Source organism: Thalassophryne amazonica, chromosome 2 (assembly GCF_902500255.1).
Source record: "Thalassophryne amazonica chromosome 2, fThaAma1.1, whole genome shotgun sequence".
NCBI lineage: Eukaryota > Metazoa > Chordata > Actinopteri > Batrachoidiformes > Batrachoididae > Thalassophryne > Thalassophryne amazonica.
The window spans coordinates 67124660-67141938 of record NC_047104.1 but is presented as its reverse complement, the minus strand read 5'-3'; the positions used below and the strand labels follow the sequence as shown (position 1 = coordinate 67141938).

General features: G+C 43.4%; 1 protein-coding gene across 1 annotated transcript; it reads right to left on the bottom strand.

Moving 5' to 3' along the window:
- Positions 1–14879: 14879 nt before the first annotated feature.
- Positions 14880–16805, bottom strand: nmbb (neuromedin Bb). The gene is made up of 3 exons (XM_034187126.1): positions 16634–16805; positions 16330–16490; positions 14880–15065 (listed from the first exon to the last, which is right to left on the bottom strand). Exons 1-3 carry the CDS (start codon positions 16785–16787, stop codon positions 15012–15014), a joined length of 369 nt encoding a protein of 122 aa, XP_034043017.1. The 5' UTR covers positions 16788–16805; the 3' UTR covers positions 14880–15011.
- Between the last annotated feature and the right edge of the window lie 474 nt (positions 16806–17279).

The window sequence follows — 17279 nt, the reverse complement described above, 5'->3', positions numbered from 1 at the left end:
ATAAAAGGTGCGGCCTGGCGTGGTGCGCTCCCAGCAGCGCTAACGGTCCGGAGCCAGAAGCTGTTTCGGACCCAAGGACCCCGCCGACACCCCCCAGGTGGCCGCAACAACCGAGTCTGTGAAAGAAGGAACCATTATGTGAGTCCACACTCTACACACAGAACACTTAAAGGTGTACAAACAGCAAACACTTCCTGGCTTGATTACTGATCAGCTTCCCAACCTGCAGGCATGGAACATCCCGTTCACAAAACTCCACTGCAGTGGAAGCCGATACATGACTAACGTACAGCTCAATATAATAAGGTGTGAGGGACACCACATTTACTGACTGTATAACTGTTAGTCACAAAATCTAACGTACCTCAGGAAATGTGCTGACAAGCGTGAGACCTCACCCCCTCCTCTTTCACAGACTGTGCATCAAACCTGGACGTTCTCAGCATCCGCTGCTGATGAGATGGCTCCCGAGACGACGATCTCACCCGTCTGGTCACAAGGTCGAGTCTCTGGCAAATACACACTGTGCACTCCAGTCTTAAATGCCAACATGTTCCAATCCATCCAGATGCACTACAGCTGTGAGTCCTGACGAGTCGCAGGTGATCAGGGTGAGGTCCTGACAGCCTCAGCAACACAGCCACTCAGTCCCAAACGCACGCCACCTGGGAGGAAAACCAAAAAACAGAAACAAACCGGCAGCCAGGCCCCCCCAGCCATATAACACTGATGCTCCAATACTTATTGAGAGACTCTATATTTAATGTTGATTGTAAATATTATACTGTTGATGATTTTCTACATGCTGGGACAATGAAGGAAAAATTGGCGGTTATCCACTTCAACTGTAGAAGTATGTATGCTAATTTTAACGTTATCAAAGAATATATACAGCAGTTTGCACATCCATTTAGTATAATTACTTTGTCAGAAACTTGGTTTATGAGGACAAAGGTATTAACTTTGAAATAGAAGAATATGAACTGAAGTATGTTAATAGGAAAAATAAAATAGGTGGAGGAGTGGCACTATATATCCATAATAGCATTAGGTTTAAATTAGTAGAGGATATGACTTTGGCTATAGATAATGTTTTAGAAGTTGTTACAATTGTCCATAATGTTAAGGAGAAAAATGTATTTGTGACCTGTTTGTATCTGTCTCCAGAAGCTGACATAGAATTATTCAATGACTGTGTAGGAAAAATATTTTCAAGGAAAGAAAAGAAAACTATGTTTATATGTGGAGATTTTAATATAGATATACTAAATCACACAAAGCACAAATGGACTAATGATTTCTGTTGTGTGAGCCGCTGAAGAGGAGGTACTGCTGGCCCACCACCAGAGGGCGCCCTGCCTGAAGTGCGGGCTTCAGGCACGAGAGGGCACCGGAGCATCCGGGAGTGACAGCTGTCACTCACCAACAAGCACCAGCTGTCACTCATCATCACCATCACCTCAAAAGCCGGGCAGCAACTCCACCTCGCTGCCGAGATATCGTCTACCCTATAGGTAAACCTCTCAGCCGTGATTGTGCCAAAACTCACATAATTTTCTGAGTCTTTGCAGGAGTACCTGAGGATCCTACTTGCAGCTGGACGCTGAGTTTGGGAAGTGTGACGAGTGACGGACTTCACTCCGCACGTCAAACTAAGAGAAGTAGCTCTCAGGCTCTGCATGAACTGTGTTACTGTGTTTGAGGTGGAGGTGTTTTTCCCACCTGGAGAAGAACTGCTTTTTGCTGACTGTTTACTGGGTGTGTTTTCACACACTCACCCTTAACTGTCTTTCTGCCTCCTGCCAGCAGTACCAGATCCGACAGCTGGAGACGGTGGCCACCTGGGGATTCAGGACTTGGCGACTCCAGTGTGTTCCGGATCCGGTGGCAGTGGAAATCGTGTGGGGCTTGGCTCTTCTCTGGACGGTTGTCTCCTATCCTCGAGCCTGCCCACACGTCACCCTCGTATATTTGTCTGTAATCCAAATTCTGCATCTGTCTGTATTTCGTTGTGCACGTTTCACAACAGTAAAATGTTGTAATTTTGACTCATCCATTGTCCATTCATTTACGCCCCCTGTTGTGGGTCCGTGCCACTACACTTTCCCAACAGGATATCTCGGCCAACGTCATGGATTCCGAGGGGCGTCAACCATCTGTTGAACAACCAATGGAAGAGCAGGGTGCACAGGTGCCAGCGGGAGGCGTGGTTGGTGAGTTGCAGCAAATACTCACCGCCTTCACTGCTCGGTTGGATCTAATGACCAAGCAGAATATTATTCTCAATCGCAGGATGGAGGCTGTCACTGCACGGCTGCATCTCCTCCTCCTGCTGTCCTGGTGCCGAATATAGACATTCCAATGGTCGCTCAACGAACCCCCCCACCATCCCCTGAAGCATACATAAGTCCCCCGGAGCCGTACGGAGGCTGTGTAGAGACGTGCGCAGACTTCCTGATGCAGTGTTCGCTCGTCTTTGCACAGCGTCCCGTCATGTACGCCTCAGACGCCAGCAGGGTGGCTTATGTGATTAATTTGCTTCAGGTGAGGCACGCACCTGGGCTACGGTGCTTTGGGAGCAAAATTCACGGCTCCTAACAACTTATACTGGGTTTGTGAGGGAGTTCAAAACAGTCTTTGATCACCCAAACAGAGGCAAGACCACTTCAACAGTGTTGCTGTCTATGAGACAGGGGCGTAGGAGCGCAGCCGAGTATGCAGTCGACTTCCGCATCGCAGCTGCGAGGTCCGACTGGAATACTGCTGCGCTCAAAGCTGCCTTCGTAAACAGACTGTCGTCGGTCCTGAAGGAGCACCTGGTGGCTAATGAGCCACGGGATTTGGACAGGCTTATTGATCTTGTTATACGATTAGACAATCGGTTAGAGGAACGCCGTCGGGAGCGAGACGAAGGACGTGGCCGGGCACGTGCCGTCCCTCTCCCTTCTGGGCCCAAAAAGGTTCCGCCCTCCCCACGCTCCACAGCCTCAGCGCTCCGTGTGGTAACAGCTCCCCCTGCTGACGATGCTATGGACACGAGCAGGGCCAAATTTAGAACTTCTAATAGACAGAGGAGACTGGCCCACAGGGAGTGCTTTGTCTGCAGCTCGAGTGAGCATCAGCAGAGAGACTGCCCCAAGCGGTTAAACACCAACGCCTGCCCTTAGAAACTGGGCTAAGGGTGGGCCAAGACATTCACGTGGGACACACGCATTGCTGCATGTCTCCCAGTTACGATCCTGTGAATTGGGCCATAATACTCACGCGGGGAAACCCCGTAAATCTGCACACATCCAAGTTACGATCCTGAGTGGGGATCTAACCCTTCACGCCCCAGCACTGGTGGAAACGGGGTCGGAGGGGAATCTGCTGGATAGCAGATGGGCAGAGGAAGTGGGGCTCCCTCTAGTGGCCCTTCCTTCACCATTGAAGGTACGGGCACTAGGTGGCACCCTTTTTCCACTAATCACACACCAGACACAGCCAGTGACATTGGTTGTGTCTGGGATTCACAGGGAGGAGATTGTGTTTTATGTAACACCTTCTACCTCCCGAGTGATTTTGGGTTTTCCATGGATGTTAAAACACAATCCCCGGATTGATTGGCCGTCTGGGGTTGTGGCTCAGTGGAGCGAAACCTGCCACCGGGAGTGTTTAGGATCCTCGGTTCCCCCCGGTTTGACGGCTAATGAGGAGGCTAAAGTCCCCCCCAATCTGACGGCGTTGCCCGAGGAGTACCACGATCTTGCTGACGTCTTCAGCAAAGATCTGGCACTCATGCTTCCCCTGCACCGTCCGTATGATTGCGCCATTGATTTGATCCTGGGCATTGAGTACCCGTCCAGCAGGCTGTACAACCTCTCACGCCCAGAGAGCGAATCAGTGGAGACCTACATCCGGGACTCATTAGCTGCTGGGCTGATCCGAAAGTCCACCTCCCCGATGGGTGCTGGTTTCTTTGTTGTGGGCAAGAAAGACGGTGGACTCTGTCCATGCATTGATTACAGAGGGCTGCACGAGATTACGGTTCGCAATCGATACCCATTGCCCCTGTTAGACTCAGTGTTCACGCCCCTGCATGGAGCCAAAATCTTCACAAAGCTGGATCTTAGGAATGCGTACCACCTGGTTCGGATCCAGAAGGGAGACGAATGGAAGACGGCATTTAATACCCCGTTAGGTCACTTTGAGTACCTGGTCATGCCATTCGGCCTCACTAACGCCCCCGCGACGTTCCAAGCTTTGGTTAACGACGTCTTGTGGGACTTCCTGCACCGATTTGTCTACGTATATCTAGACGATATACTCATCTTTTCCCCAGATCCTGAGACTCATGTCCAGCATGTACGTCAGGTCCTGCAGCGGTTGTTGGAGAACCGGCTGTTTGTGAAGGGCGAGAAGTGCGAGTTCCACCGCACTTCTTTGTCCTTCCTGGGGTTTATCATCTCCTCCAACTCCGTCGCCCCTGATCCGGCCAAGGTTGCGGCAGTGAGAGATTGGCCCCAATCAACAAGCCGTAGGAAGCTGCAACAGTTCCTTGGTTTTGTGAATTTCTACAGGAGGTTCATCAAGTTCTGGTGCAGCCCGATCCTAGCCGCCAGTTCGTGGTTGAAGTGGACGCCTCTGACTCAGGGATAGGAGCCATGTTGTCCCAGAGCGGAGAGTTTGACAAGGTTCTCCACCCATGTGCCTATTTTTCACGCAGGTTGACCCCGGCTGAACGGAACTATGACGTGGGCAATCGGGAACTCCTCACGGTGAAAGAGGCTCTTGAGGAGTGGAGACATCTGTTGGAGGGAGCTGCGGTGCCATTTACGGTTTTCACGGACCATCGGAATCTGGAGTATATCAGGACTGCCAAGCGACTGAACCCCAGGCAAGCCCGCTGGTCACTGTTCTTCGGGCGTTTTGACTTCTGGATCACCTACCACCCCGGGACCAAGAATCAAAGATCTGATGCCTTGTCCTGTGTTCATGAAGAGGAAGTCAAGACCAAGCTGTCGGATCCACCGGATCCCATCCTACCCGAGTCCACTACCTCGGACGTGGAGAAGACCGTCCAGGAGGCCCTGGCACGGAACCCGGACCCGGGAAACGGCCCAAGGAACCATCTGTACGTCCCACCAGAAGCCAGGGCTGCAGTCCTGGACTTCTGTCACGGTTCCAAGCTCTCCTGTCACCCAGGGGTGCAAAGAACCGTGGCAGTGGTCCGGCAGCGCTTCTGGTGGGTATCCATGGAGGCCGATGTCCGGGAATACGTCCAGGCCTGTACCATCTGTGCCAGGGGCAAGGCAGACCACAAGAGGACCCAAGGACTTCTCCAGCCGCTTCCGGTACCTCATCGCCCCTGGTCCCACATCGGCCTGGACTTTGTCACGGGCCTCCCGCCGTCCCAGGGCATGACGACCATCCTCACGATAGTGGACCGATTCTCCAAGGCGGCCCACTTCGTGGCCCTCCCGAAGCTCCCAACAGCCCAGGAGACAGCAGACCTCCTGGTCCACCACATCGTACATCTGCATGGGATACCAACGGACATCATCTCTGATCATGGTCCCCAGTTCTCCTCTCAAGCGTGGAGGAGTTTCTGCAGAGAACTGGGGGCCACCGTGAGCCTCTCATCCGGGTATCACCCCCAGACAAACGGACAGGCAGAACGGGCCAACCAGGAACTGGAGCAGGCCCTACGCTGTGTAACATCAGCGCACCCGACGGCCTGGAGTGAACATCTGGCCTGGATCGAGTACACACATAACAGTCAAGTGTCCTCCGCCACCAGCCTCTCCCCGTTTGAGGTGTGTCTGGGGTTTCAGCCCCCATTGTTTCCCGTTGTAGAGGGAGAGGTCGGTGTGCCCTCGGTCCAGGCCCACCTGTGATGATGCCGTCGGGTGTGGCGCACTGCCCGTTCTGCCTTACTGAAGGCCCGGATGAGGGCTAAGACACATGCAGACCGCCGGCGTTCCCCGGCCCCTGCATACCAGCCCGGGCAGGAGGTGTGGTTATCCACGAAGGACATACCTCTCCAGGTGAACTCCCCAAAACTGAAGGACAGATACATCGGCCCCTTCAAAGTCCTCAAAGTCCTCAGTCCGGCCGCAGTGAAGCTCCAACTCCCAGCTTCACTGCGGATTCACAGGATCCTGTGGATCCACAGGATCACACAGGATTCCATGTCTCCAGACTCAAACCATACCACTCCTCACCCCTCTGTGTTCCCGGACCGGCACCGCCGCCTGCCCGGATCATCGACGGGGAGCCGGCTTGGACAGTGTGCCGGCTTCTGGACGTCCGTCGAAAGGGCCGGGGATTCCAGTACTTGGTGGACTGGGAGGGGTATGGACCTGAAGAACGCTCCTGGGTGAAGAGGAGCTTCATCCTGGACCCGGCACTCCTGGCCGACTTCTACACACGTCACCCCGACATCCCGGGTCGGGTGCCAGGAGGCGCCCGTTGGGGGAGGGTCCTGTTGTGTGGGTCACTGAAGAGGAGGTACTGCTCCAGAGGGCGCCCTGCCTGAAGTGCGGGCTTCAGGCACGAGAGGGCGTTGGAGCATCCGGGAGTGACAGCTGTCACTCATCAACAAGCACCACCACCTCATCATCACCATCACCTCAAAAGCCGGGCAGCAACTCCACCTCGCTACCGAGATATCGTCTACTCTATAGATAAACCTCTCAGCCGTGATTGTGCCAAAATGCACGTAATTTTCTGAGTCTTTGCAGGAGTACCTGAGGATCCTACTTGCAGCTGGACGCTGAGTTTGGGAAGCGTGACGAGTGACGGACTTCATTCCACACGTCAAACTAAGAGAAGTAGCTCTCAGGCTCTGCATGAACTGTGTTACTGTGTTTGAGGTGGAGGTGTTTTTCCCACCTGGAGAAGAACTGCGTTTTGCTGACTGTTTACTGGGTGTGTTTTCACACACTCACCCTTAACTGTCTTTCTGCCTCCTGCCAGCAGTACCAGATCCGACAGCTGGAGACGGTGGCCACCTGGGGATTCAGGACTTCGCGACTCCGGTGTGTTCCGGATCCGGTGGCAGTGGAAATCGTGTGGGGCTCGGCTCTTCTCTGGACGGTTGTCTCCTATCCTCGAGCCTGCCCACACGTCACCCTTGTATATTTGACTGTAATCCAAATTCTGCATCTGTCTGTATTTCGTTGTGCACGTTTCACAACAGTAAAGTGTTGTAATTTTGACTCATCCATTGTCCGTTCATTTACGCCCCCTGTTGTGGGGTCCGTGTCACTACACTTTCCCAACAGATTTCCTTAATATGATGTTTGGTATGAGCCTCTATCCGACTATAACTAGACCTAGCAGTGTAACAAATCACAGTGCCACTTTAACTGATAACATCTTGACAAACAGCACTATGAATGACACTACAGGCAGTCTAATGGTCTGTGATATATCTGACCATCTACCAGTGTTTATTATATATATAAAACAAAAAAATTACAGATTGTAGAGGGGAAAACATATCTATAAACGGGTTTGCTCGGAGGAAGCAATTAAATCCCTGAACAATGACTTAAATTCCCAGGATTGGAATTTAATTTATTGTGAGAAAAATGTGGACAGGGCCTGTAGTAAGTTTATGGATATATTTATGGAATTATATGACACACACTGTCCGATTAAGAAGTATAGTTCTAAAAAAAGATTTGTGGAATGTCCTTGGATGACCAAAAGTCTACAGAATGCATGTAGAAACAAAAATGATCTTTACAAAATATTTATAAAATTGAAAACTAAGGAAGCTGAAACCAAATATAACGTATATAAGAATAAGCTAATAGAGCTATTAAGAACTAGTAAAAAATTCTATTATAGAAAACAACTAGAAATGAATAAATATAATACCAAAAAGGTTTGGGGAATATTAAAAGATCTTATGCAGCATGGAAGGAGAAAAACAACGATATATCCAGATTATTTTATTGAGAAGGATAAAGATAACTGTGATATGAGTGAAACTGTAAATCATTTTAATGATTTTTTTTTTTTAATATTGGCCCGGATTTGGCCAATAAAATTTCTGGTAAAGGTCCTGATGCTCCAATACTTATTTAGAGAAATAGAAATTCATTTTTTCTCTCTCCTGTAGATGAACTTGAAATTATTACTATTGTTAGGAAATTTAAAAGTAAATCTTCAACTGATTTTCAAGATATTAACATGATACTGGTTAAAAAAGTAATAGAAAGTATTGTTAAACCACTTGTTTATATTTGTAATTTATCTTTTATAACGGGAAAAATTCCAAGCAAAATGAAAATGGCTAAAGTTGTTCCTCTATTTAAAAGTGGAGATAAACACATTTTTACAAACTATAGACCAGTCTCTCTACTCCCACAATTCTCAAAAATTTTGGAAAAGCTATATGACAATAGATTAGAGTCATTTATTGGAAAGTCTGAAATTCTTAATGAATTTCAATATGGTTTTAGTAAGCAGTCCACTTCAATGGAAGTAACTGAAGCGATAGAGGAGATAACCAATGGAGAGAAAGAAATACGCAGTTGGCATTTTTATAGATTTAAAGAAAGCTTTTGATACTCTTAATCATTCAATTTTGATTAAAAAATTAGAAATGTATGGTATTAGGGGAGTTGCATTGCAATGGATACAGAGTTACTTAACGGAGAGAAAGCAGTTTGTGAAAATGGGTGAGTTTACATCAAATAACTTGGAAATTTTATGTGGAGTACCCCGAGGTTCAATTCTGGGAGCAAAATTATTTAATTTATATATAAATGACATATTTAAGATCTCCAAAATGATGAGAATGATTTTATTTGCGGACAACACAAACATATTTTATGCAAATGAAAATTATAGTGAACTTATCTGTATTATTAATGAGGAACTGAATAAACTAAAAAGTTGGATGAACAGAAATAAATTATCTTTAAATCTAGATAAAACTAAAATTATGTTTTTCGGAAATTACAAAGTAAATTCTGAGTTAAAGATATGTATAAATGGTGTTCAAATTGAAAAAGTATCAGAATATAAATTTCTTGGTGTAATAATAGACGAAAAAATAATCTGGAAAAAAGCACATTAGATATATACAGAGTAAAGTTTCCAAAAGTCTCGCAGTTATTAATAAAGTTAAATATTTGTTAGAGCATGATGCCCTTTGTGTGTTATATTGTACATTGATTTTGCCATATTTAACTTACTGTATAGAAGTATGGGGTAACAACTATAAGAGTTCACTTCATCCCCTCGTTATATACTCAACAAAAATATAAACGCAACACTTTTGGTTTTGCTCCCATTTTGTATGAGATGAACTCAAAGATCTAAAACTTTTTCCACATACACAATATCACCATTTCCCTCAAATATTGTTCACAAACCAGTCTAAATCTGTGATAGTGAGCACTTCTCCTTTGCTGAGATAATCCATCCCACCTCACAGGTGTGCCATATCAAGATGCTGATTAGACACCATGATTAGTGCACAGGTGTGCCTTAGACTGCCCACAATAAAAGGCCACTCTGAAAGGTGCAGTTTTATCACACAGCACAATGTCACAGATGTCGCAAGATTTGAGGGAGCGTGCAGTTGGCATGCTGACAGCAGGAATGTCAACCAGAGCTGTTGCTCATGTATTGAATGTTCATTTCTCTACCATAAGCCGTCTCCAAAGGTGTTTCAGAGAATTTGGCAGTACATCCAACCAGCCTCACAACCGCATACCATGTGTAACCACACCAGCCCAGGACCTCCACATCCAGCATGTTCACCTCCAAGATCGTCTGAGACCAGCCACTAATCATGGTGTCTAATCAGAATCTTGATATGGCACACCTGTGAGGTGGGATGGATTATCTCAGCAAAGGAGAAGTGCTCACTATCACAGATTTAGACTGGTTTGTGAACAATATTTGAGGGAAATGGTGATATTGTGTATGTGGAAAAAGTTTTAGATCTTTGAGTTCATCTCATACAAAATGGGAGCAAAACCAAAAGTGTTGCGTTTATATTTTTGTTGAGAGTATTACAAAAATGTGCAGTTAGAATTTTGCACAAAGTAGGATATCTAGACCACACAAATGAATTGTTTATCAGGTCAAAATTATTAAAAAATGACTGATTTGGTAAAATTTCATACTGCATTACTAATGTATAAATCTAATAAAAATGAATTTCCAATGTAATTTTCAAAAACTGTTCTGTAAGAAAGAAGGACAGTATGTATTGAGGGGATGTGGTAACTTTATAGTACACTATGTAAGAACTACTCTGAAAAGTTGGTGTGTGTCGGTATGTGGAGTCAAGTTATGGAATCATTTGGACAACCACATTAAACTGTGTGGAAACATTTATAAGTTCAAAAAGAAATATAAAGAAATTATGTTATGACAGTACACAAACGAGTAAAAAATGTTTATAGAGTTAGTAAGAAGTGTAGACTATTACAACCCCTGGCAATAATTATGGAATCACCGGCCTCGGAGGATGTTCATTCAGTTGTTTAATTTTGTAGAAAAAAAGCAGATCACAGACATGACACAAAACTAAAGTAATTTCAAATGGCAACTTTCTAGCTTTAAGAAACACTATAAGAAATCAGGAAAAATAATTGTGGCAGTCAGTAACGGTTACTTTTTTAGACCAAGCAGAGGGAAAAAAAATATGGACTCACTCAATTCTGAGGAATAAATTATGGAATCACCCTGTAAATTTTCATCCCCAAAACTAACACCTGCATCAAATCAGATCTGCTCGTTAGTCTGCATCTAAAAAGGAGTGATCACACCTTGGAGAGCTGTTGCACCAAGTGGATTGACATGAATCATGGCTCCAACACGAGAGATGTCAATTGAAACAAAGGAGAGGATTATCAAACTCTTAAAAGAGGGTAAATCATCACACAATGTTGCAAAAGATGTTGGTTGTTCACAGTCAGCTGTGTCTAAACTCTGGACCAAATACAAACAACATGGGAAGGTTGTTAAAGGCAAACATACTGGTAGACCAAGGAAGACATCAAAGCGTCAAGACATAAAACTTAAAGCCATATGTCTCAAAAATAAAAAATGCACAACAAAACAAATGAGGAATGAATGGGAGGAAACTGGAGTCAACGTCTGTGAAGCCGCCTAAAGGAAATGGGATTTACATACAGAAAAGCTAAACGAAAGCCATCATTAACACCTAAACAGAAAACAACAAGGTTACAATGGGCTAAGGAAAAGAAATCGTGGACTGTGGATGACTGGATGAAAGTCATATTCAGTGATGAATCTCAAATCTGCATTGGGCAAGGTGATGATGCTGGAACTTTTGTTTGGTGCAATTCCAATGAGATTTATAAAGATGGCTGCCTGAAGAGAACATGTCAATTTCCACAGTCATTGATGATATGGGGCTGCATGTCAGGTAAAGGCACTGGGGAGATGGCTGTCATTACATCATCAATAAATGCACAAGTTTACATTGATATTTTGGACATTTTTTGGGGATGATTAAATCATTTTTCAAGATGATAATGCATCTTGCCATAGAGCAAAAACTGTGAAAACATTCCTTGCAAAAAGACACATAGGGTCAATGTCATGGCCTGCAAATAGTCTGGATCTTAATCCAATTGAAAATTTTTGGTGGAAGTTGAAGAAAATGGTCCATGACAAGACTCCAACCTGCAAAGCTGATCTGGCAACAGCAATCAGAGAAAGTTGGAGCCAGATTGATGAAGAGTACTGTTTGTCACTCATTAAGTACATGCCTCAGAGACTGCAAGCTGTTATAAAAGCCAGAGGTGGTGCAACAAAATACTAGTGGTGTGTTGGAGCATTCTTTTGTTTTTCATGATTCCATAATTTTTTCCTCAGAATTGAGTGAGTCCATATTTTTTTTTCCCTCTGCTTGGTCTAAAAAAGTAACCGTTACTGACTGCCACAATTTTTTTTTCCTGATTTCTTATAGTGTTTCTTAAAGCCAGAAAGTTGCCATTTGAAATGACTTTAGTTTTGTGTCATGTCTGTGATCTGCTTTTTTTTTCTACAAAATTAAACAACTGAATGAACATCCTCTGAGGCCGGTGATTCCATAATTTTTGCCAGGGGTTGTATATAGACACTGAACAGTAGTATCAGGTGTACAGCATTATGATAGTAATGATCAGGGTGTAAGACTATTTGTAATTGCTTAGAAGGTAAAATGTGTTCAACTTTAAATGAATTGAAAATAATGGAAAGACATTGATACAATTGTTAGTACCTAACTGTACATTCGAATATAGAAAAGTATAAATGAAAAGGACAATATGTATGCATGCATAGATGTATGTGTGTAATTGTGTATGGGTTTTCATGTACTTGTATATAGGTGTACACGTATAGGTGAATGTGTGTATATGGGTATATATATTGATGAGCACTTGTAATGGGTTTGAATAATTGAATATGGAGTTGTTGAGTATACTGCTATTAAGAATTGAATGTGTACCTCTCAAAGAAGATCCGAATATGAAAGCAAGCATTGATGGAAAGAATTGATGGTGGTGATGGATGATGGGTGATGGGTGATTGTTGTAGTTCACTGCTCTACCATGAGTTTTATATTTTGTGAATTTTACTTAGGGGTGGGAGTTTATAAGTCATACTTCTTCCCACTCCTTTTCGGGTTGAGGAGGCACAGTATATGCACGTAATGTACCTTTTTATTTTTGTCAAAAACTATATGGATTTGAATCACGTGCAATTACATCAGACAACCTTGAACCCTTGTGCGCATGCGTGAGTTTTTTCACACCTGTCGGTTACGTCATTCGCCTGTGGGCTGGCTTTGAGTGAGGAGTGGTCCCCCCCTCCCATTTGAATTCCTTTGTCTGACTTCTTCCTGAGAGACTGGCGCTTTGCTTGATCAAAATTTTTTCAGAACCTGTGAGGCATATCGAAGTGGACACCATTTGAGAAATTCAGCTGGTTTTCTGTGAAAATTTTAACGGCTGATGAGAGATTATGGCCTCAAGTCTTCTTGAATATAATGATAACTGCTAACTACTACCTTCTACATATATATGTGTGCTAGTTCTCAACAGTCCTTGACCCTGCTGTGTCATTGTGCTTTGAGATTCTTCACTGGCCATATCACCCACTGTGAGCTGTATGCCAATGCTGACATGCCTTCTTTGAATGTTAGGCAGTATACACATTGAATGACTCTGGTTTACAAAACTTTTGTTGGGCTGGTTCTGATTTATGTATCCAGTTTACTTCGGAGACCTGAAAACCAGCAAAGCTTTGCACTCGAATGACATGTTGTGCTTTTGTGTACCTCATGTTTGCACTGAAATGAGAAAAAGCCTTTAGCTTTTCTGCTCCCTCTGATTGGAATGTCCTCCAATCTGAACTGAAACTGTCTGGGTTGATTTCTTTGAACGCCTTCCACTCTATTTTAAGAGCCCGCGAACAGAATTCTTTTGCACAGTGTCCGTGTTTCTAAATTTTAATTTTGTTTTATCTTACATATTGTTACAATGACCAAGCTGATTGTTTTAACTGTATATTGATTGTTTTAACTGTATATTGCTTGTATTCTGTTTCTTTATAATGTTCTCTTGATGATGTTAACCTGTGTTTTATGACATGCTGCTGCCTTTCTTGGTCAGGTCACCTTTGTAAAAGAGATTTCGATTTATCTGGTTAAATAAAGGTAATATATATAAAATATGCCACAAGCTTGGTGCACCTATCTTTGGGCAGTTTTGCTCATTCCTCTTTGCAGCACCTCTCAAGCTCCATCAGGTTGGATGGCGATCGTTGATGCCCAGCCATTTTCAGATCTCTTCAGAGACATTCAATCAGATTCAGGTCTAGTCTCTGGCTGAGCCACTCAAGGACCTTCACAGTGTTGTCCTGAAGCCACTCCTTTGATATCTTGGTTGTGTACTTAAGGTCATTGTCCTGCTGAAAGATGAACCGTCACCCCAGTCTGAGGTCAAGAGGGGCTCTGGAGCAGGTTTTCATTGAGGATGTCTTTGTACATTGCTGCATTCATTTTTCCCTCAATCCTGACTAGTCTCCCAGTTCCTGCTGCTGAAAAAGCATCTCCACAGCATGATGCTGCCACCACCACGCTTCAATGGGGATGGTGTCTGGTTTCCTCTAAACAATGCCTGGAATACACACCAAAGAGTTTAATCTTTGTCTCATCAGACCAAATAATTTTGGTTCTCATGGTCTGAGAGTCCTTCAGATGACTTTTGGCAAACTCCATGTGGGCTGCCATGTGGCTTTTATGAAGGAGTGGTTTATGTCTGGCCAGTCTACCATAGAGGCCTGATTGGTGGATTTCTGCAGAGATGGTTGTCCTTGTGGAAGGCTCTCCTCTCTCCACAGAGGAATGCTGGAGCTCTGACAGAGTGACCCTCGGGTTCTTGGTCACCTCGCTGATGACATGTAATTTCTTAGCTTTTTGTTTTAAATAAATCTGCAGAAATCTAAAATAAAATAAAATAAAAAAAAAAACTTTTTTTCCATTGTCATTATGGTGTATCATGTGTAAAATTTTGAGGAAAAAAAATGAAGTTCATCCATTTTGGAATAAGGCTGTAACATCAAAAAATGTGAAAAAGTGAAGTGCTGTGAATACTTTCTGGATGCACATATGAAATCAAAAACATTACATAGAACAGACCTTTCTGATAAAAAACTAATAAAAATAAACAAAATATAGCATGTGAGGCATGTTTGCTTTTGAATACTGTTTATATTTCTGAATTCTCAATTGTACAAGAATATTTCAGAAATAATCAGACTTTTAATAAAGCACAAGCGTTTATATTATTAAGGTCTGCATTAAGCAATCAACCAGAATAATATACTTTATCTTCCACAGATCAAAGAGTCAGCAGTGCAAATAATAGTTTTATTTATTATAAATAGCTTTATTCAATAGTACCATATTGATTCCACCAAAATAAAGCATATTCCAAAATGAGCTGTAAATAAAACTGCCTCATGTCTTGGTTCCAGACTGCGCTGCATCACTTTCTGCTCTGGATATAGTTTTCTAAAATCTTCATGAACAGCTCCCCTTCCTGAAACATAGATGACATCCGATGAGGTACAACATCATCACTTTGGCCATTTCTTTGCAAATAAAATACCACAGAGTGTGCAGAAAAGGCACTAATGATGCACAAATGCATCATTTTGGTCACTTAATTGCACAGATAATGCACCAGAATGTACATGAAATGTAGTAGTGATGCACACAAACATTGTTTTGGTCATTTCTTTGCGCAGAATGTGCACAGAATAAGCAAGTAATGCAGAAAGCAAAATTATGCTACTTTCTTTGTGCAGAAAATGTACAAGAATGTGCAGAAAATATGCCATTGATGGAAGGGTGGAGGTCTCTAAGTCCAACTGAAGACTGCTCGCTGAAGGTCTGTAATTTATATATATATATATATATATATATATATATATATATATATATATATATATATATATATATATATATATATATATACACACACACACACACACACACACACATACATACACGCATATGCTGTTTTTAAGTTATTGTTTGTTGTGAAGCACTTTAGATTTAGTTAAAGGGCTATACATATTATTATTTTTTTTATTATTAATAATATAATAATAAATCCTTTTGGTTATGTCATTGCACAGGAAAATTCTCCACAATGAGCAAACAGAATAGAACCAGTATTATGGTAAATGATTGGCGCAAAAATGCACCAGAATGTGAAGGTAATGCAAAACAGCATTGTTTTGTTCATTTCTTTGTAGAGAATGTTCAGAAAATGTGCCACTTGCACAAAACCACCCTTTTGGGTGTTTCATTGCACAGAAAAATGCATCAGAATGTGCAGAAAATCTGACAATGACACACAAAAGCATCATTTTGGTCATGTTTGTGCACTGAAAAATGCTCCAGGATGTACAGAAAAGAAGTTGATGCATAGGTACAACCCTCGTTTTGGAAATTATTTGCGCAGAAAATGCACCCGAATGTGTGCAAAATGTGCCAGTAATGGACAAATAATATAGTTATGCTAATTTCTTTGCACAGAATGTGCAAAAAATACCATTAATGCACAAAACATCATTTTGATAATTTCCTTATGCATGCAGAATGTGCTGAGAATGAGCGATTGGTGCACGAAACAGTCATTTTGGTAATTTATTTGCGCAGAATGTGCAGAAGATTCACAAAAGCATCGTTTTAGTCATTTCTTTACACAGAAGAACGCTCCATAATGTGCATAAAATGCGTTTATGACGCACAAAAGCCTCGATTTGGTTATTTGATTGCAGAGAAAATGTCCTTACCTGGTGCTTGGAGCGGCTTTCTTCCACCTGCGCTTGCAGCACAATTTGCAGAACTTGGAACAGCTTCCTGACTGCGCTTTGCTCCGCAGATACGGCGACCTCCAGCGCGTCATCCATCTGCTCTGTGGAGTCCATCACACTCTTCTTACCCATGAAATGTCCTGAGGAATCACAGAAAACACCAATTCATGCAAACTTAAAGTGTGACATATGACACTACAGGGGCAGAAAAATGCGATCACGTTTTAAAAAAGAATGAAAATGTTGGTCATCCAAAGAATCTCCATGTTGAGACGGTTCTTACCTGTAGCCCAAAGATTTCCTCTTGGATTCACTTTAATTTTCGCAACTTTGTTCCTGAGCTCAGTCAGGTCGAAGCTGACTGCAGCGGTATAAGACACGACGAGATAAATAAGGAAGCCACACCGACACGCGTGGTTCACAGTGGAGCCTCTCATGTCGACGCCGTGGAACAGAGCCGCGTCCTTCAGGGCGCGCCGAGTGTCTCCTGCTGGCGGCGGACTGTACACACGCATCGTGCTTTTATGGACTCCCTTCTAAACGGGGAGGTTCTGTTCACGTTACGTGTGATCAGCGTGAAACTCAAACTCAGATTAGTGTGACTGAAGGTGTCATCGCAGCGACACACAAGCAGCGGGACGCGCCACTCCGAACAAACCCCAAACCACCACCCTGCACAAAAGTTATCTCGAGGGAGGAAAAAACTGCTTATTTGTACAAGAAATACAGCTTAAAGTGCTTTGCAATAAGGTAAATGTAATTTGATGCAGTAGATGTATACATTAATAAATTAAAGGTACTATATATAAAATGGATCTAATTCCTAAATGCTTAATGTGAATATTTTGAATTAAAGCTGAAAGAATCTTTTTCTTTCTTTCTTTCACTGTCCAGTTCCTTATGGACAATTCCTTATACTTTCACTATAA

What these genes read in the sequence shown, in the direction of transcription:
- nmbb (XM_034187126.1), bottom strand. Translation starts at nt 16,787, where the DNA reads ATGAGAGGCTCCACTGTGAACCACGCGTGTCGGTGTGGCTTCCTTATT. An exon ending in AGGAAATCTTTGGGCTACAG is followed by an intron (nt 16,491 to 16,633) that starts GTAAGAACCGTC and finishes GTGATTCCTCAG; the next exon opens with GACATTTCATGGGTAAGAAG. An exon ending in AAAGCCGCTCCAAGCACCAG is followed by an intron (nt 15,066 to 16,329) that starts GTAAGGACATTT and finishes TCTATGTTTCAG; the next exon opens with GAAGGGGAGCTGTTCATGAA.